At 32.3% G+C, this 20,954-nt stretch overlaps 2 protein-coding genes and 1 pseudogene across 4 annotated transcripts; 1 reads left to right on the top strand and 2 right to left on the bottom strand.

Annotated features, from left to right (window-relative positions):
- Positions 1-624: 624 nt before the first annotated feature.
- Positions 625-5,706, bottom strand: LOC140970543 (chlorophyll(ide) b reductase NOL, chloroplastic). 2 transcript variants are annotated; one of them, XR_012174149.1, is made up of 13 exons: positions 5,322-5,706; positions 4,327-4,395; positions 3,612-3,673; positions 3,314-3,400; positions 2,920-2,987; positions 2,798-2,846; positions 2,642-2,727; positions 2,322-2,379; positions 1,898-1,955; positions 1,256-1,306; positions 1,095-1,136; positions 817-927; positions 625-730 (listed from the first exon to the last, which is right to left on the bottom strand). XR_012174149.1 is itself a non-coding variant. In XM_073432332.1 (13 exons), exons 1-13 carry the CDS (start codon positions 5,566-5,568, stop codon positions 683-685), a joined length of 1,029 nt encoding a protein of 342 aa, XP_073288433.1. In that variant the 5' UTR covers positions 5,569-5,706; the 3' UTR covers positions 625-682. The 2 variants fall into 2 exon arrangements, 1 of the variants encoding a protein (XP_073288433.1); XM_073432332.1 differs by having other exon boundaries at positions 1,905-1,955.
- A 5,913-nt stretch (positions 5,707-11,619) lies between these two features.
- LOC140970526 (protein RBL-like) lies at positions 11,620-17,825 on the top strand (annotated as a pseudogene).
- LOC140970534 (uncharacterized) lies at positions 17,717-20,193 on the bottom strand. 2 transcript variants are annotated; one of them, XM_073432317.1, is made up of 3 exons: positions 19,714-20,193; positions 18,700-19,480; positions 17,717-17,854 (listed from the first exon to the last, which is right to left on the bottom strand). In XM_073432317.1, the coding sequence occupies exons 1-3, from the start codon at positions 19,853-19,855 to the stop codon at positions 17,818-17,820; spliced, it is 960 nt and encodes a 319-aa protein (XP_073288418.1). In that variant the 5' UTR covers positions 19,856-20,193; the 3' UTR covers positions 17,717-17,817. The 2 variants fall into 2 exon arrangements, with proteins under 2 accessions (XP_073288418.1, XP_073288424.1); XM_073432323.1 differs by lacking the exon at positions 17,717-17,854 and having other exon boundaries at positions 18,476-19,480; positions 19,714-20,188.
- Between the last annotated feature and the right edge of the window lie 761 nt (positions 20,194-20,954).

Raw genomic sequence — 20,954 nt, 5'->3', positions numbered from 1 at the left:
TCATACAAGTTTTTGCCATTTTTTATTCCTTGTAATTATTTATTGAGCTGCATCATTGGCTCTTAAGGACTTTTAAAAAAACTAAATAAACAGATTAAACATCAACCCTAGGAGTGCATGTTATGTGGGGAACTTTAATTTATGCGAAAACCGAATTGACAATTTTTTACAGTTCAAACTAAATAAGAAATTCAAAATAAAAGGAATTAATTAGAATAATATGAAGGCATTTAATTTATTTTGATATTTGAGGATTTATGAATTGTGATAATTATTATATATTTGAATAACATGATAAATTAAAAAGATGGAATCAATATTTAAGTTTAAGCAACTAAAAAATTAACTTTAAGCAAGAAGGTTGAATAATAACAATTTCTGATGAAATCTTTTTCGTAATTTCAAAATTGTCATTTAACATATTAAACTCTAATACGTATTTAGTTTTGTAGAATATGTTTAAAATTTAATATTTTATAATTGTAAAAAAATCATCTTACTAAATTTCATGTTATATTTAATTTTTTTAATATAGTAATTACATAGAATAGATTATAGAATAAATATATGGATATAGATTTGGAACGTGCGAGGAAACAACAATTTCTTCATTCTGAACAAAAAGAACAAAAAAATGTACCATGAACTTTCTCATTGATTTTGTCTCTCAAATCAGTACATGTTAATCTTCAAGAATATATCTATTCCTCCTGGCACCAAAAGCAAGTCTCTGTGTACCAAATGAAACGAAAAGATAGTTATATTTTGAATCAAAGCTAGAATAAATTGACAAGTACATATATTGTGTATCTTAACTGAGAATATCTGAGAGTAAGCTTTCAGTCCTGTAAGAAAACGTATGTACGTTGGCTTTGTTGACCCGTTAGATGGAACAGACCGAATGTTTGGGACAAGGTACTCAGCCACCTGGTAAGAGTTTGGCAAAGTATACGCGTGGGATGGTGATCTCTTTACTTCACAATGAAAGGAGATTTTCAACAGGGAAGAGACATACAGAAGGATGAATCGGGGCTGAGCAAAAATTTGTATTCCAAAGGGAAGGTCGTGAAAACAAGGCTTAAATGATAACTCACCACTTCAGATGGTTCAGCCAACACATTGATGAAGAACTTCGCCTGAAATATGCAGAAGTCGATCGATAGTAAGATCTATAAATGATATTATCCACCACTTCCTCAAAGATCAAGATTGCCAGACAAATAATAGTCCAAGATTCAAAATAAAGTAATCCCACCTGCTTCGTGTTTGCACCAGACATGAGAAGATCTGTTGTCACCATTCCTGGCTGCACAGAATGAATAATAGAAATGAACCATGATTTATAATGTTCACAGGTATTGTTTTCCGATACCGCGGAGAATGTTATAAGCTTTTGTGTTACAAACAGGAATTTTGGGATACAGAGAACAGTGGATAGACAAATGAATGTGCTATAACGTGCATTAAATATTTATGTATATAAATTAAAATCAAATAAAATATTTTTATAATTGACAATATCATAGTAAATTAAGTTTTTAACAAAGTCTATCATATACATTTTTATGTTTACAAAATTGGTTTGTTTGGGTTTTTTTTATCTAAATTTTGAACCAAACATTTTTTTCGGGTTGGTTAATTTTTCAGACTCGATCCGAATGGTTAAAAACAAATCAAATATGCGGTTTGGTTTGGTTCTTCAGGTTCTTGCCTATCCCTACTTTAGATTACGTTTGGAGTGAATGGAAAAATGGATTTGGATTTCTAGTAGAGTTTTAGCATCTTTAAATTCAGGTCCTGTTAAAGTTCTGGGTGCAAGAACCTTGAGAAGTGTGTAATGCTCCTATATGCTTTTACTGATGGAGTTTCTATTATATAAGCAAATAAAAAGATGTACATTGTACCGAAAGATTATGGACGACAACATTATTGACATCCTGCATCCTCAACTCTGCCTGTGGGAGAGAAGAAATGAAATTTGTTACTTGCACACCATAATGTTTGCGATGACTTCACCAAATATGCAGCTGAAAATGCACAGAACCAAGTTCAAACAAGATTTCTTCCGAGAAAAAGGAAAGAACAGATAAAATTTTTTGCAGTCCATAAGACGGTAGAAGATGTGAAAATTTGATAGGTAAGAAATACAATGTCCGAGTAAGGCAAGTGCTAGAAAATTCCCAATTTAGCGTTTAGTTGTGAGGTGAAGATTAAAACGAATGCTCAAGAATGGAAAGTCAGTAAATACACGCATCTTTCAGAATGTCTGTATTTGCAAAATCATATATAGCTAACAACATTCATTTGAATTCCGCACACACTTGTAGTGATTTTGTCAGATGAACCACACTACGTTTAGTAGCTCCATAGGCAGCAAATCTGAGAGACAAGAAAAAGAAATTGTTAAAACGGACACACGATCAGTTATCAAGAAAATAAGGAGCCAAAAAGCAATCACTGGATAATGTAAGTTCCAAAATCATAGCATTGGAATGTGAATGTAAGCCCCGAGAATTCAAATCATAAGACATATTCTTTCAGAGTAAAAATTTTACAATTATGCAATCACAGAAATTGTCAAGCAAATCAAGAGAAGTTAATGAGCCCCAAAACACAAAAAACAAAACAAAACAAATTCTACCTTGGAGTTGGTCGTCCATCAGATCCGGCTCCATCAATATTAAAGACATGTCCTCCTCGAGTCTGTGTTTGCATCATCTTTATTGCCTAGAATTATCATGCATTAGGTAAGTCCATCTGTTTACAGGGAAAATGGTGATGAACAAATGATGTTTACCTCTCGACAACATATCATCAAACCAAGGGTATTTGTGGATACAACTTCACTGCAAAGAGGGTAAAGCAGATATAAAAAGCAAATCCTTACCTAAAAACTGAAAAAGTATAACTACAACTCACATTAAATCTTCATCAGATGCCTCTACCAATGGTTTGTAACTATAGGCATTCGATCCTGCATTATTTATCTGCATCATTATGAAGATGGGGTAATACAGAACAGATACTGGAATCTGAATATCAATCACTCTAGCAAAAGATGAAGATAAAACTATTGTAAAGCAATAACTCAGAGGAGCTAATCAATGGTCCTTCAAATAATAACAATAATGCCCAGGTCTCCAAGTAAAATACTTCATTACAAGTACTTCTTAGCAACTTATAAAATTATGACCACCACTGATAATTCTCAAGAATTTTAATGAGGCAAAGAAAGGCATATTAACGTCCTGACGTGACACCACAGAAATTTTTAATGAGGTTGTGGTTAAGACATGAATTGTAAATCATGTACCCATATATCAATGTATTTGAGGTGTTCCTTTGCAAAAGCAACTAGTTTCCTCACATCATGCCCCTCTCTAACATCACATGTGGTACCCTGCATAAGGAGGGTCAATGACATAAACAACAAGCCTGGCATACACAATTTCAAAGATACAAATTTCAGAGTAGCGGAGTAGGTTTTTGTATGTCTCTGATTATTCCTTTCCAATTGATTTCTTTCGTGTGTCTGAATAAGTTTTTCCAGGAAGTAACCAAGGCAGGGAAAAAAAATTAATAATAAGCATGAAAAGTTGTCAAGGAGGTACCCACAGATGCTGCTTCCCTGATTCAATTTTCAATGTTTCAAGAGCAGATTTCACTCGATCATCTGAAATCATTAAGCACGTCAAAATATTTTAAAGTGAGTGTTTAGAAAAAAGAGTAGAATAATGTTTCTGCAGTAGACCAAGACAAAGATTTCCAGAGGGTCTCATAAAAGTGGTTTTTCTTATTAGTAATCAAGTTTCTGAAGGGTAATTATCGATTAAGAAAGTTTTCAGCATTGTTAACTTTTATCAGATTCCAAATCTTCTCAAAAGGATATTTCATATAAAATAGATAGACACGGGCAACCTAAATAATAAAATGAGTACTATTTTGATTCTTATGGGTAAGTAATCCGAGTGTCTTTTGAAAAAGTATTGAGTTTTTAAAAAGATAACAGGCTTGGGATAGGATAGTAATGGTTACAGGAAAAAAAGGATGGGCATGAGTGAATTTATATTGCATATGGAAAGGAGCAACACAACATCCAACTAACAGTTACTTCTCTCAACTGGACTTAGATTGTTCATGTTTAATTTCCAGAGAAGTATGCCTCAATTAGTTCTCTTAACGGAGCCATATGAAGCTTTTGTTGGAGACTAAATTGCCCCAAAATTATCCAGGTCAATTAATACATTTTATCAAAATTTGGAGCCAGCATATGTTAAGTTTTTCTAAAGAAATATGTTGTCAAGTTAAAGAAAACCATCAATTTACCTGATCTGGAACATATCACGACATTGTCACCAGCTTTTAAGAATTCTCTTGCAAGTGCATACCCTATTCCTGAAATGCAAAGATGAGGTTGAGACATTTCCAACCATAAGTATAAAAGAACTAAAGGTGCATAAACATGTTTATAGGATTAAGAAGATAAACATATATATGACAAATAAAGCCATTATCGCGTCATACACTTTATTGATAAAACACCCTTTTATACAGAGGGTAGTTTCTTCATCAACTATTGCAAGTTGCAAAAAAGTGTTGAAACAATTACTTCAGGGTTCTAGGATAATAATTAAGGGGGAATTTATTGAGAAATTTTTTAGATAGTACATTTCTTCAAAAATAGATTGCCATCAGATAAACTTCTAAAACAAGTTTTATAACAGCCAACCAGTAGCAACACTTAGAATTGAAAGGTATTAAAACTACAATATATTGGAGAGAAGTTGCAGGAGGATCTAAGAACTTTTGAGTTAAATAGTTGAGCTCTAAATTAAGACCATTGTGTAGTTACAAAAATCGGTCTTTCGGAACATGTAACCTGCTTAATCTTTTGTATCTGTGTAAGAACTACTTACAAAACTCATTGATTGTCTTTTTGTTCTTATTCAGTTGGACTTGTTGGGTACCTACTTTATTGTCATCAATATTTGATCTTTTGTGTACAATGGATGAGGGGTTTGCAAACCAGCCTATAACTGCTCGGGGATATTCGGTAGGATATGGCATTTGTATATATCACATCATTCTTTAAAACCGTGACTCCAACATGTTGAACAGTTTCATAAGCGCAAACCATGAAATATAATCAAGAAGCTAAGGCAGCAGGCACATTGTTTATACTATTCAATGAAATGATTCATTACAGTGATGATACTACTCAAAATGGGCAGATAAAGCAAAAAATTGAAAAATGAAACAGAAACAAGCAAAACTAAGAAGTGTCCTGCTTCATAAACAAACAAAAAAGAAGACGACCCGACCTTTGGTAGAACCAGTTATCAAAACATTATAGGGTGCAATCATTGGCTCAGTTTTGCTGGCCATCATCGATGAAGCAGAAGACAAAGCCTTTACTGGAAAAAGGGACTTTTGTGAATGGAGTTTAAAGATGAAGGGATCTCTTTTTATAGTGAAAGTCCTTGACAAGAAACTGTGTCGACCGAATTTTGGCACTAGCTCAGCATGAAATTTGAGGATGGGGGAATTTGACAAGACCGTTGCCACCATTGTTGAAGCAAAGAGACGAGATGAAAAGATCGAAAATTCCAGACGATTGGTTAGTTTGAGAAGACTGTTATCCCAAAGCTCAAGATATGTTTCATCGGAATTTAAACCAAAATGAAGACTGATGTGTTCAGATTATTTCATGGTAACACAAAATAATGACAGATATGGACTTAATTGCATATAATAATAATAAATAAGATAAATGTGTGAATATTTTTCATATGATAAAAAGCTTTTTCCTTAAAATCTTATTATAATTATTTAAGAAAAATTATTTTAAACACAAAATATTTAATTTTCCTTCTTTTAACCCCACATTGAGTGATGAAGCTTGAAAGTTAGAAACATAAGAATACAGTTCTATAATGCATAAATTTACTACAATGTCTTCTCTAATCGTTGAGAAACAAATATTTTATTTGATTACATTGAAATTTTAATATTTTATTAATATATAAAAACAGACAATGATTTCAAAAATTAGTTATTCTAATTGTCTTAAACTTAATAATATAGTATAAATTAATATAATGCATAAATTTAATACTATGTCCTCTATAATTTTTTTTAAAGAGTAATATGTATATCTTTTTAGCATGAGAGAAATTTTGATAAATTCTATTTTTTTAGCATGAGAAAAATAATGAATTTTTTTATTAAAAAAAAAGAATAAGAATTTTTATTTATTTTTGGAGAAAACGTAATTTCCACGGGTTTTTGGTGACTAGAAATTTTGGTAATTGTAAAGATTAATTTGTCATTGGTTTAAAATATGGGTAAATTTCAAAAAAATACCTCTGTCAATGTTTCACTTAAAATTCAGTACCTAGCCATAATTTTTTAGAAATCAGTACCTGACAAATTTATACATTTAGTTTTAACTACCCATAAAGCAAACTTTACACTTTTACCCTTTATTATTTAAATAAATATATTATTTTATCCACAAAAATTATATTATTTTTCTCCATTTAAAATTTAATTTTAACAAAATATTGTTTCTCAATTATCATAAAATAAAAGTAAATACTTATTTTGACATACAAAGTACATATTATGGGGTTTCAGATACTTGATTTCGCTCTTTGAATACTCCAAACATATAAGAAAATACTATATTTTCGAGCATTCACCATAAATTCAGTCATTGTTGGTCTTTTCATGAAAAATACATTAGGATGACTTATTCATGTCATTTTAATTTTTAAAAAAAAACATAGGTCATCACTCATCATGAAATAAGATTAAGTATTTATTTTAACCAACAAAATACCTATTTTGGAGTTTCAAATGCTTGATTTTACACTTTTAATACTCCAAATGTGTAAGAAAATACTGGATCTTCGAGCTACCACAATAAATTCAATAATTGTTGGTATTTTCATTGAAAATGGATTAAGATGACTTATTCATGTCATCTAATTTTTGAAAAAACACATTTTCTCACTCATTGTTGAATTAGAAAAATTACTTATTTTGATCGATAAAATACCTATTTTCGGGTTCCAAATATTTGATTTGGCTATTTGAATACTTCGAATGTGTAAGAAAATACTTAAGTTTCAAGTAATATTAAGTGATTTTTATTTGTGTCATTTGTGAAGTAAAAATGTGATATTTAAATTGGTACAGAGAATATCTAATTAGAGTATATAAATACATGATTTTACCCCATAAATACTTATATCCAATTATTTGAGGATGCCAAAATATAATTTGAAGTTAATATTAAGTGACACCGATGATGATATTCGTGAAGCAAAAATGTGATACCTAAATTAATACAAATAATACATAATTCGAGTTCACAAACACTTGATTTTACCTTTTAAATACTCAAATTCGATTGAGTATGTCAAAATATATAATTTGAAGATAATATTGAATATTTTTTGATGATGAGATTTTTGAATAAAAAACGTGCTACCTAAATTGGTACAAATAGTACTAATTTCATTTCACATATACTTGATTTTACCTTTTTAATATTCAATTTTGATTATTTTGGGATATAAAAAATATATTTTCAATTAATAATGAGTGAATTTTGATGTATCATTTGTGAAGTTAAAATGTGATACCTAAATTAGTACAAAAAATATCTAATTCGAGTCTACCAATACTTTATTTACTCCCTAAATGAGAAGTATTTTAATTTGAGTTTGCAAATACTTGATTTCGTAAATTAGATACTCACAATATGTATTAAAATACTGGATATTCGAATAAGCAACGTAAGTTCACCAAATGTTGGTATTTTATGGAAGATACATTTGGATGACATATTCATCTCATTTAATAATTAGAAAAAAATTCTCAACTAAGCATCAAAATTCACGAAAAATTTTAAAGTACTTAGTTTTACTTGAGAAGTACCTAATTTGAGTTTGCAAATACTTGATTTCGTAAATGAGATACTCACAATATGTATTAAAATACTAGATATTCGAATAGGCAATGTACATATTCATATCATTTAATATTTTTTCTGTAAAAGAAAAACAAATTCCCAACTAAGCATAAAAATTTTAAAGTATTTTTTTTATTTGAGAAGTACCTAATTTGATATTGCAAATATTTAATTTGGTACATGAGATACTCATTACATGTAATAGAATGCTGGATATTCGAATATGCAACGTAAGCTCACCAAGTGTTTATTTTTCCTTGGAAGATGCATTTGGATGACATATTCATCTCATTTAATATTTTTTTTGTAAAAAAAAAAAAACAAATTCAACTAAGTATTGAAATTTTAAAATACTTATTTTTAGTTGAGAAGTATCTAATGTGATACCTAAATTAATACAAACAATGCCTAATACGAGTCCACAAATACTTGATTTTACCATTTAAATACTCAAATTCGATTATTTGATGGTGTCAAAATATATAATTTGAAGTCAATATTGAGTTGCCTTTGATGATGAGATCCGTGAAATAAAAATGTGATACCTAAATTTTTACAAGTACTACATAATTAGATTCCACTGATAATTGATTTTACCATTTAAAAACTCCAATTTGATAATAAGTATAATGAAAGAATATTGATGCATATAATGAATGATTACCAATAAATATTATGAAAGAATACTAATGAGGATGATAACAAATGAAGTATTGCATTGTCATTTAATGAATACCAACAAGTATTGTGAATGAATATTAATGATATTATAAATTAATACTCATAAGTATAAAGAAAAAAATACTAATAAGTATAATGAATAATTACCAATAAGTATTATGTCAAATAAGTATAATTGTCAAATAAGTAATTCAATGAATCTCAAAAAGTATTGTCAATTAATATTTATGAGTATTTTATAAATCATTGATCCAAGAATCGATAGATATGCTTAAAGTGCAAACTTCAAGCTCATTTACGAACTATGTTCATAATGCATCTCCCAATTAGTCCATGATGAATAATAATGAACTATGTTTATTTATTTAAATGATATGAATAAGTATCCCAATGAATTTTCCATGGAAAGATTGCATATTCGAATATCCAGCATTTTAATGCATATTGTGAGTATTTCATTTACGAAATCAAGTATTTGCAAACTCAAATTAGGTATTTCTTAAGTAAAACTAAGTACTTTAAAATTTTTATGTTTATTTGAGAATTTTTTTACCAAAAAAATATTAAATAAGATGATTATGTAATCCATGCTTAGTGATCGAGCAAAACTTTCATTATAAAATTCTTGGTAAAAATTAATAATATTAAAGCTCGAAATAATCGCAAGTGCACGATGTCAAAATGTTCCATGCTTAGTAATTGAGCAAAACTTTCATTGTCTAAAGACTGTATTTCTCAATTATTATTCTCAGTTATTCAATTTTTAGCAGCGATACTTCAGATGATTGTTTACTACTACGATTATTAAATAAAAACTCAATAAAATGGTTCAAGGATTAAATGATGAAATAAATAAGTTAGAATGATTGATTAAAGTTCAATGAGAAATGAATTTGTTAGGAATCTCAGTTCACCTACCCCTCGCTAATCTACTTAATTCGTTCGACAATGATCTATGCTTTCGACGAGATTTCATATCAAATTTAACACGCCCTCTCTAGCTATGCCAAACCAATTCAACTCAGTGAAGTAATTAAATCTCTTTAATTATTTAGCAATGGTGAATTGCATGTCGTTTTATTAAATCCCATAGCTTTCGACCTACTGGACTATGACTATCGACGTGTATCCGACTTCATATTTATATGTAAATTGTAAATCTACGGATTATGCTACTCGTTCCTATCACGGGCTATTCTCCCGAATAACATTGTCCGGAAATTTTCAAATCTTCGCTCTAAGCCTTTTTTCTCTTTCAAAGCTTTGTGGCTGCTGAAAAGTCCTTGAACATGTCATCCAAATGCATCTTGGATGGAAACGCGAGCACTTTGTGAACTTACGTTACATATTCGAATATCTAGTATTTTAATACTAATTATGAGTATCTCATTTACCAAATCAAGTATTTTAAAACTGAAATTAGGTATTTCGCAAGTAAAACTAAGTAATTGAAAAAATTCAATGCTTAGTTGCGAATTCGTTTTTTTAACAATAAAATAATAACTTAAATGAAATGAACATGTCATCCAAATGTATCTTGGATGGAAATGCGAGCACTTGGTGAACTTACGATGCATATTCGAATATCCAGTATTTTAATATCCATTATGAGTATCTCATTTACCAAATCAAGTATTTTAAAATTGAAATTAGGTATTTCGCAAGTAAAACTAAGTACTTGAAAAAGTTCAATGATTAGTTACAAATTTGTTTTTTTAAACAATAAAAAAAATAATAATAAAATGAAATGAACATGTCGTCCAAATGCATCTTGGATGGAAATATGAGTATTTGGTGAACTTATGTTGCATATTCTAATATCTAGTATTTTAATACTAATTCTAAGTATTTTATTTACCAAATTAAGTATTTTAAAATTGAAATTAGGTATTTCACAAGTAAAATTAAGTACTTCAAAAGGTTCAATGTTTAGTTGCGAATTTGTTTTTCTTTTAAAAATTAAAAAAATATTTAAATGAAATGTACATGTCATCTAAGTGCATCTTGGATAGAAATGCGAGCACTTGGTGAACTTACATTGCCTACTAGAATATCTAGTATTTTATTAACTTTTATGAGGATCTCAATTACCAAATCAAGTATTTAAAATTGAAATTAGGTATTTCGTAAATAAAAGTAAGTACTTCAAAATGTTCAATGCTTAGTTGCGAAAGTTTTTTTTTAAAAAATAATTAAATGAAATGAACATGTCATCCAAATGCATCTTGGATGGAATGCGAGCATTTGGTGAACTTACGTTGCATATTCGAATATCCAGTATTTTAATACCCATTCTGAGTATCTCATTTACCAAATCAAGAATTTTAAAATTGGAATTAGGTATTTCGCTAGTAAAACTAAGTACTTGAAAAAGTTCAATGCTTAGTTGCGAATTTATTTTTTTAACAATAAAAAATAATTAAATGAAATGAATATGTCATCCAAATGAATCTTCGATGGAGATACGAGCATTTGGTGAAATTACGTTGCATATTCGAATATTCAGTATTTTAATACACTGAATATTTCATTTACTAAATCAATTATTTTAAAATTGAAATGAAGTATTTCGCAAGTAAAACTAAGTATTTCAAAAAGTTCAATTAGTTGCGAATTTGTTTTTTTTTTAATAAAAAAATTTAAATTCAATTTACATGTCAACCAAATACATCGGGAATGATGAGTGGAAATAGAAGATGACCAACAAAAATAGGTATTTATATAATTTTTTATAAATTAAAAGGGTAAAAAGGTAAAAATGTATGAAATATGTACTAAAAACTAAGTTGGTCCTTTGTCAGGTACTAAAATACAAAAAAAAACTGGTAGGTACTGAATCTTAAATAAATCATATACAGAGGTATTTTTCTCCAAATTGCCCATAAAATAATTGTTTTATAAAAGCGCACAAATATAAGGTGTTTAATAAAATAAAAATTGTCCAAAAATAAATCATTAAAAGATGTCCTGACGATGAATTTTTCAAAGAAGCGGAGTGGGGTAGAAATCCCGTGGCATCGGCTTTGAAAGCCCACCTCGCTTTCCCGCTTCCGAAGCAGAGACCCTTTCGTTGAACCCGCGCCGGCAGCGACACCTCCGCCGTATAATCAATATACTGTGAAACATTCTCCACTTACACCGCATTAATACGTAGAGCCTGCTTGTTTTATGCTATTATTCTGGCCAATTTCCGCTGAAGTTCTTGTCTGTTCCGTTATTAATCCTGTTTCCCAACTTTTTATTTTATGGGTTCGTCGTCAAATTTTGTATCACTCAGTGCTTGTTGTACTTAATTTTTCTGAATCTTGATTCATACAGTTTTGAGACAAAGTGCATGATGAACGCCCCAATTATTGGTAATTTTTATTCAGATACTAAAAATTTCATGTCTTGGACACTTATTCACCTGTTTTGTCGCTTTATTTTCGTTGTTATTTTGTTCTTGTCTTTGTGTAGACCCTTTACAGGGGGATTTTCCAGAAGTGATAGAGGAGTATCTGGAGTATGGGGTTATGAAATGTGTTGCCTTCAATCGCCGGGGAACCCTTCTGGCTGGTATGATTTTATTTTATATTTCATTGTCCACTTTGTGTCAATCGGTACTCTTTTGTATTGTTTAATTATTTATTCTTTTTTTGTTTCTTTGGCAAAGTTACCGACTATACGAACTTTCTGAGAAAAGCATCTAAAAGGTGTAATTGCTGGGCAGTGTGTATTGAATTTTTATCGAACCCCAAGACTGAGTTTTGGATTGTCAATGAGCTCTTTATTCGAGTTGAAAGTGGGTTTGACAAAATTTCACCTTGTCAAAGTCGGCGTTGCTTTAATTTGTTGAATTATGGCATGCTCCTTTAACATTAGTATCTGAAAAATGAAGGCCCTCTGTCACAATATAATGCTATGACCTTTTTGAAAAAAATTGTGGTGAACTTGGCTGTGGCACTGTACTGCTGTCGATCCCCCTCCTCCGAGAGTTTTAGTAAAAGATTAACATTATAAAAGGTTTTGTGCTTAGAAATAGATTGTTTAGTTGACTAGTTTTTACAGTTTTTATGTTCTTCAGTTCATGTAATAAGTAACAACCTTAACGACCATCATTAGACATGTTTGCCTGTTTTTTGTGAGATACAACTTTCTGCTCCTTGCATGCTTCTGCCACCACATTTATCGGGTTCCTTATTTGATATGTCCAATTTCTTTCACCAGCTGGGTGCTCTGATGGAAGTTGTGTTATATGGGATTTTGAAACCAGAGGTATTGCAAAAGAACTCAGGGACAAGGACTGTGTTGCTGCCATAACAAGTGTTTGTTGGTCAAAACATGGTCACCACATACTGGTATCAGCTGCTGATAAATCATTGACTCTTTGGGATGTTGTCCAAGGGGAGAAAATAGCTAGAATGACTCTTCAACAAACGCCACTGCAAGCTCGTTTACATCCCGGTTCCTCTACTCCATATATTTGCTTAGCTTGTTCTCTGTCATCTGCCCCTATGATTGTTGACTTGAATACTGCAAGCACAACTGTGCTTCCCGTGTCATTGTCTGATACAGTAAATGGCACAGCCCCTCTATCACGCAACAAATTTTCAGATGGATCCTCTCCTTTTACACCTACAGCAGCATGCTTTGACAAATACGGGGATTTGGTTTATGTTGGCAATTCTAAAGGGGAGATACTAATTATTGATCATAAAAGTAACCATATATGTGGTATTGTTCCTATTCCAGGGGGTTCTGTGATAAAGAATATCATATTTAGCAGGAATGGGCAGTATCTTCTCACAAACTCAAATGATAGGACTATCAGAGTCTATGAAAATCTTTTGCCTGTGAAAGATGAGCTTAAAGCTCTAAAGGAAACCATTTGTAAAACAGATGAGCAAGATGAGGTTGAAAAGTTGAAAGCTGTCGGATCAAGTTGTTTATCTCTCTTTCGTTAGTTTCAGGATTCAATCACCAAAGTGCACTGGAAAGCACCATGTTTTAGTGGTGACAGTGAGTGGGTGATCGGAGGTTCTGCTAGCAAAGGAGAGCATAAGATCTATACGTGGGACAGGGCTGGCCATCTTGTAAAAATCCTTGAAGGTCCCAAGGAAGCATTGATTGATTTAGCATGGCATCCTGTGCACCCTGTTGTTGTGTCTGTCTCCTTGACTGGATTAGTTTATATCTGGGCCAAGGATCATACTGAGAATTGGAGTGCGTTTGCTCCAGATTTTAAAGAGCTTGAGGAAAATGAGGAGTATGTAGAAAGGGAAGATGAGTTTGATCTGGTGCTCGAAGCAGAAAAGGTGATTGAAATTTTTTGGATAAGACTTTCTTGCAATTTTTTTCTTATTATATATTTCTTTATCACATCACTTGTGTCAAATGTGCTTGCAGATGAAAGATTCAGATGTCAATGAAGATGATGAAATTGATATCATGACAGTTGAGAGAGTCTGCTTTCAGTGATTCAGATATGTCGCAGGATGACATATCTTATTTGCCTCCTGATCCATCTCCAGATGTTCCTGAGCAGCAGGATATCCGTGTTTTAAGTACTTCAAAGCTGGGGGACATCGATCAGTCCGCATCTCCTCTGTCAGAGGACATGGAACTGAATGGTCATTTAACAAACCATGAATCCAGTCCACTTAATGGTAACATCCTTAAATTTAGTGATATTTTTTCAGGCTTTATCAGTAATTTTCACTTACTGCTTCTGCACCTATTTTATTAATTGGATACAGTACCTGAACATTTATTCAGCTTAGGGGGTATGTTTATTTTATGTCATTTGAATCCCATTTGTGTTTTTTTTTTTTTTTGGGGGGGGGGGGGGGGGGTGTTGTTTCACATTTAACTGCTGTTCCTATTTGGGTGGATGGGTTGGTAACTGGTAAATTGTCTAGTTATTTCACATTTTTAACTACTATTGGTCTTGTTGGAAGGTAAAAGACCATGAACCCATGACACAATATCAATATTGAAATAGCACTGAACATTTTTTTTCCAATTGAATTTATACCCCGAATTATTTGTCTCAGAAATCATCTTTGCCTCCATTATTTCTTCATGGAAATACATTTTTCTCTGCACACCTCACATCCTTCATCCCCTCCGTGGGGTTTTCTCCCTTTGAAGTGTAGTATATCTTGCATGGCTAATAATATTTTAGTTGGCAATCGACCATGTTGATTCTGTATGAGCCTTTGATTCCTTGAAATCTGAACAACTATTGGTCAGATTTTCATTTCAAGTTTCTTCGCTTTGTTCTTTAGTAATTTCTGTATGAATCGGAGCATGAATCCTTTGTCATGTTGTTGGCCTTTAAAAGCAGCAGTATAGAGGCTTAACGTAGAATGCATTGTGTTCCACGACTTTTTTCTTGAGATACTTGATGTCTGCTTGGACGTGTGCAGAATTTTAACTAAAAATTTGTTTGGCGTATTTAGAAATTGGTTTTCAGATTTATTTAATGTTATAATTATGTGGTTTGTGAAGATGCATTTGGATGGTTTTGAAAAATACATAATCTGGGTGGATGGGTTGGTAACTGGTAAATTGTCTAGTTAGTTCACATTTTTAACTACTGTTGGTCTTGTTGGAAGGTAAAAGACCATGAACCCATGACACAGTATCAATATTGAAATAGCACTGAACATTTTTTTTCCAATTGAATTTATACCCCGAATTATTTGTCTCAGAAATCATCTTTGCCTCCATTATTTCTTCATGGAAATACATTTTTCTCTGCACACCTCACATCCTTCATCCCCTCCGTGGGGTTTTCTCCCTTTGAAGTGTAGTATATCTTGCATGGCTAATAATATTTTAGTTGGCAATCGACCATGTTGATTCTGTATGAGCCTTTGATTCCTTGAAATCTGAACAACTATTGGTCAGATTTTCATTTCAAGTTTCTTCGCTTTGTTCTTTAGTAATTTCTGTATGAATCGGAGCATGAATCCTTTGTCATGTTGTTGGCCTTTAAAAGCAGCAGTATAGAGGCTTAACGTAGAATGCATTGTGTTCCACGACTTTTTTCTTGAGATACTTGATGTCTGCTTGGACGTGTGCAGAATTTTAACTAAAAATTTGTTTGGCGTATTTAGAAATTGGTTTTCAGATTTATTTAATGTTATAATTATGTGGTTTTTGAAGATGCATTTGGATGGTTTTGAAAAATACATAATCTGGCTTGCATGAGTGCACAGAATCATGTCAATCAAATATCCAAAGAACAATTATAATGGTTGATAAATTATTGTTTATTTTAATAATTATGTTACATTTAGAAAAACATATACATTATTTACATGTCCTTCAATGTCATCAATGTGCGAAAAATGAACGGTAAGCTATCCCCTCCACATAGAGCTATTTTCGTCGATCCTCTCCCTCCACTTCTGCCTTCTATTTTAAAGTTAGAGTTTTTGTTTTTCTTTTCATCACGATAAACTAATTATTAAAGGTTCATAGTTGACTTATTAGAAGAAATAATGGTAGTTGTGGACTTACGTCCAATAATAGTGCAACAGAAGGAGGTGGTGGTGCTTGTGAATTCAGGATTTGGAAAGAAAATAAACTGTATTGTGTAAGCAAATTATTCGATTTATGGTGTGTATAAGTTCAATGTTGAAGATGAAGTACAGGCTCGTGTGGAGTTGATTACACTTAATGGTGAAAAATATGTCAATTTTAGGAAAAACTCTTTTGGCTGTTTTTGTTTTTGGTACTGTTTACCCTTAGCCTTAGGTATTCCAAAAATTAAGAGCTGTTAGTATAACTAAAGGTGTTTTCAAAACTATGACAGAGATGACTGACCATCCTTAAAAGGGATTGAAAAACTCTTTCGCAAAACATATACAAACAGACCTTGAATTTTGTATCTGCTTGATTCATACTGTTATGATACTTTATGATGTGCAGTAAGTCCCTGGCAGACAGATATCTTGATACCGACTTATCAGTTAAAAGGCGTTCATAAAACCAGCGAAACAATAATCCAATAAGATTGATGATGGTGCTATGGTTTGATAAGTCTTGAATATCCATTATACTCAGAAAGGATTTGAATCGTATAATTGAGTTGGGGGGGCCTTTACTGGATGATTTTTATAGCTTTATTTTACAATTTACTTAAGCTTTATTCAAGCGCTATTATCTTTCAGCATCATGTGCACATAGCGATCATCAAATTTTATTTTTTTTTCTGTTTAAGTGTTTCAATTATGCTGCAGAGAACTTGGGTGGAGCATCTTTTAAAAGGAAGAGGAAACCCTCTGAAAAGGTCTTGGAATTTCAGGCCGAGCATGTTAAGAAGCCATTGTCAAAGATGAAAACAGCTAGCAATTTACTAGAAGCTGTAAGATCGATAGCCTGCTCTTGTACAATTAGTTAAGCACAGGGGGAATGCAACACATTCGAATGGATTTATCTAGTCTTGCTGTTTCATGTGCTGTTGCTAAAACTAGGAAGCCAAAATTTCCTTTTGCTGCAACTAGTTTAAATGAATGATAGCATGCCCTTAGTTAAAAAAATGTTCCCAATTTGAACTATTTTCAAATTTCATGCGACAGTTTAGTTTGGGGTTAATCTGGGGCCAAGCTTTGATTTTATGTGACAATAATCTGTAGTAATCTTTTATAGATGGACAATTTGTAATTAAAGATTTTTTAGACATGCCTGATACTGTTCCCACAGACAAAATGCCTTAAAAGATGTATTAACCTTTTAAGTTTCAAATTTTTCTTGCAATTTCTTGCCTACTTAAAAGTGCGTGAGCAAATATTTGTTTAGTCACGAGCCTGAAAGATTTCAAATATAAATAGCAAAAGGATACTCGTCTTTTCTTCTTTTAATCATTTTTAGTCTGTTATTTTTTAATTGATGCTTTTAATCAATTTGAAACTGCTGATACTTTGACACCAACAGGGTACTGCATCATGACTTGGGACTTTGTGAAGACACGATCTGGAGGGAACAAGCAATTGATGATAAAGCCAGAGGCATCTCAGGCCTCAGCAGTCAGATTCATTTCACTTGGTGCATTGTCAATTCTTGTCTGTTGATGGTAATATCATGGAAAAATGATAGGTACAGAATAGGTTGATTGCAACACTTCTGTCCATTCATGTTGAAAGAAGCAAAGATTGGAGTTTGTCTGAAGATTACTCCGAAAATTTTTGCCTATGTCTCCTGAACTCGTACATTATGAAATTAATGTTTATATTTATTGAATTTATAAGATAACAAGTTTCTGTTTTTTTAATGGTTTAGATCAGATGTGTTACTGACTAAAGGATATTATCGACCAATCACTGATGATGGATGAATAGACAAAGTATACCTGTGGCTTCTATATGAGAAAGCTCACTTGTTCTTTTTTTTTATATCAGTATATGTTTATTCTGTCTTTATTTTTCGTGGTGATGAAAACTTTCCTTTTTGATTCTTCTTTTTCAAGGTTCTGGATATTATTAGAGAAATATGGCTTTCCATCTTATTTCAGTTTAGGGTGCTGTTTTATTTTTTTGCTTAATTATCAAATAAGTGTGAGTCTTGTTGTATCAGAAAGTTTGCTGTAAAAGACAAGTTTACTTGAGTTTCAATCCTTTTCTACAATTATGACACATTTGAATTTTTTGAGAAATATGGTGATCTGCCGGGGTCAATTTTTTGTTTGATATTATGGATTTTTGTTCCGTGACTCAGATACCCCTTATTACAATGATATTATGTAGGCGGAGGTATGATCGTATCAGTTACTAATAAAATGCTTTTATGAGGTATTCCAGTATTCCATATCTTTAATGCTTTTATGAGGTATTCCGGTATTCAATATCTTTATTAATTTTGGTTCCGGCACAATTACACCATGGAATTGCATATGCATATCAGGCTTTACAATCAAGGACATTATCTACTGTGTCTAGATTTTCCTTGTACTCGTTGTATACTTGAAATTATTTACATACTTACACATCTCTTGAGTCTTACTTACACATCTCTTGAGTCTCTAAGTTTTAGCTTTTCCTGATGTAAATTTGTAGGTGACATAAGCACTGAGCGCCACAATAACTAACACAGCTACCCCCATGTTCACCAGCAATTGCCTTTCCTCATTGAGTTCTGTGAGTGCTTTCACTTTTTTCTTGTAGTTTCCCATTTTGAAAGCACTGTAATCACCTTCACTTGAATGAATCTTTTGTTTTCCTTTTGATTCTCTGTCTTTGGAAGCGCCCACAGCCTCATCTTTGTCAAATTTCTTCTTCTCAATGTTCTCAACCTGAGGTAATTCTTCTATCTGCTCCAAGTTCTTCCTTTCCTTATCCACCGTGATTGTTGGTACGATCGCTTGATGCCTATTTGAAGGTACATGGTCTTCTGTCAACTCTATGTCTTGTAGAACTACATTTTGGTCATTACTCACTGGAGTGATGCTGTTTTTGTCCCTTTCATCATCCAATATCTTTTGCTGTCTCCTATTTTTCTCATCTGGCAATTCAATAGTTCCCCTGGGCGTGCTATTTTGCGGGAGAACTTTATCCTGGCCCTTTTGAAGGGTAGTGTCAATGGCCGTAGTTTTTGGAGAAAAGGTCTCTAGAGTTTTCTTGGGAGACTTCGTGCCTTTTTCCACATTCTTTTTTGGCACTGTAATGGTAAGGTTGGCTCCTTGGTGCTTGGCTCGAACTGAATTCATTTCACAGTTTTCTGGAATCTTAAAATCCTCTAGAAAACGGCTCCATTTGTTTCCAGCAACTAGACGTTCCCCCCGAACCCGGATAATATTCCTGCCTTCTGTCGAAACCTTAATCTGTTCCTTCATGAAACCTGACCAAAACAAAGGAAAATTTGGAGTAAATGACTAGTCCCCGATTCCTGTGCTATTTTTAGGTGCAGCACATTAGTAACTTCTGAAGTTCACCTTTGTTATGTGACACAAATTTATTTTTCCCTTGGTATAATTGGGCAGGATGTGTTTCATAGGCTGTCTCAACTTAGGATATCTCTCGTGTTACCCACCAAACCATCTATTTAATCGAAATGTGAAGGGAAGCACGTACCAGGAAGATAGATGACAAGAAAATGAGATTCATCGTCTTGTTCCCATTCTGAAATGGGCTTGAAATCTTCATACACAGGTCGAACCCCAGCAGACCTCAACGTCTGCTTCGTCGTGCCACTACCTCTCGGCCGCATTGCCATTTTTGTTACAATATACGCTTGGATGTATATCTGTTTGTTTTGACGATTTTGATGGTCTTGTGTATGAGCTTTTCCTCTGGTTTGTGTTTATATATATGGAGAGAGATAACGAGGGAATTGAACAGAGGTTTGCTTCCGAATGATGCTTGGATGAGGTATATCTCTTGCCAAGTTAAAGCTCATATAGAAAGAATCCCTTGTTTGTGTAACACGGTTGACCACATTACTAGATTTGCTATTTCCTTTGCTGAAAAGAAACAACTTTTCCAATATTTTGGCTTAGCATTACGTGTCAAAGTGGCTTTTTCCAGCCCTCAGCCACATACAATTGTGGCAAGCTTTTGGCTGACCCGGTCTTTTTTTTTTTTTTTTTCATTTTCTAGAGACTACAAAATTTTAATAAATTGGTGTAAAAAGAACTCCAAAATTGGAATATTTTATAATTACTGACAATATTTTCGTTGTTAAAATACAAGAAATTATAGCCAACAATCGAGCTTAACCAGACCGGATTTCATCGGACAAGATCGATGTTCTAGATTTCGGTTTGCATCCCTATATTCCACACGTTTGTCTGAACGTTTTACTTTAGTCATGTGTTGTTGATTAAAAATCATAGTATTAATTTGTATTCAAAAACACCAGTCAAAAATTTACAACTGTCACCCCCTCTCTCTATTTTAACGACAGACTGATCTACGGTCAGCCAACATTCCGACATATTAGTAATAATTGTGCAGTTTTGTTTGATTGTATATCACATTAAATTTCAATCATGGTTTCAAATGTATATTATATTTATATATACATCACTAATTAAAGTTAAACCCCAAAATGACTATTTTTTTTATAATTCCAGAGGTACCCTTAATTACCAACTGACTATATTATCCACATTTATTTTTCAATCACATTTTTTCATTTTAATTTTTTTATATAATAAAAGTGTTTGACGTTCTCGAAGAAACTTTATGTAACAGAAAAATTACAAAGAAACTTGAACAATGTCTCTTCTGCCTGTTACGGGTTCAAACTTTTCATCATCTTGCAAGAATCGATTATCCCACCACCGCATGAACTCCACCAAGATTTACCCTTA

This window comes from Primulina huaijiensis, chromosome 2 (genome assembly GCF_012295235.1).
Source record: "Primulina huaijiensis isolate GDHJ02 chromosome 2, ASM1229523v2, whole genome shotgun sequence".
NCBI lineage: Eukaryota > Viridiplantae > Streptophyta > Magnoliopsida > Lamiales > Gesneriaceae > Primulina > Primulina huaijiensis.
The sequence above is the reverse complement of the archived record's forward strand: the minus strand, read 5'-3'. Positions and strand labels throughout refer to the sequence as shown.

Excerpts from the sequence above, each read along its gene's own strand:
- LOC140970543 (XM_073432332.1), bottom strand. The coding sequence starts at position 5,568 with ATGGTGGCAACGGTCTTGTCAAATTCCCCCATCCTCAAATTTCATGCT. Across the intron at positions 928-1,094 it reads TGGCTGAACCATCTGAAGTG|GTGGCTGAGTACCTTGTCCC; the intron begins GTGAGTTATCAT and ends AACTCTTACCAG. Across the intron at positions 731-816 it reads CTTACTCTCAGATATTCTCA|AGACTTGCTTTTGGTGCCAG; the intron begins GTTAAGATACAC and ends TTTGGTACACAG.
- LOC140970534 (XM_073432317.1), bottom strand. The coding sequence starts at position 19,855 with ATGGCAATGCGGCCGAGAGGTAGTGGCACGACGAAGCAGACGTTGAGG. Across the intron at positions 19,481-19,713 it reads TCTTGTCATCTATCTTCCTG|GTTTCATGAAGGAACAGATT; the intron begins GTACGTGCTTCC and ends TGTTTTGGTCAG. Across the intron at positions 17,855-18,699 it reads GCGCTCAGTGCTTATGTCAC|CGAGTTCAGGAGACATAGGC; the intron begins CTACAAATTTAC and ends TTTCATAATGTA.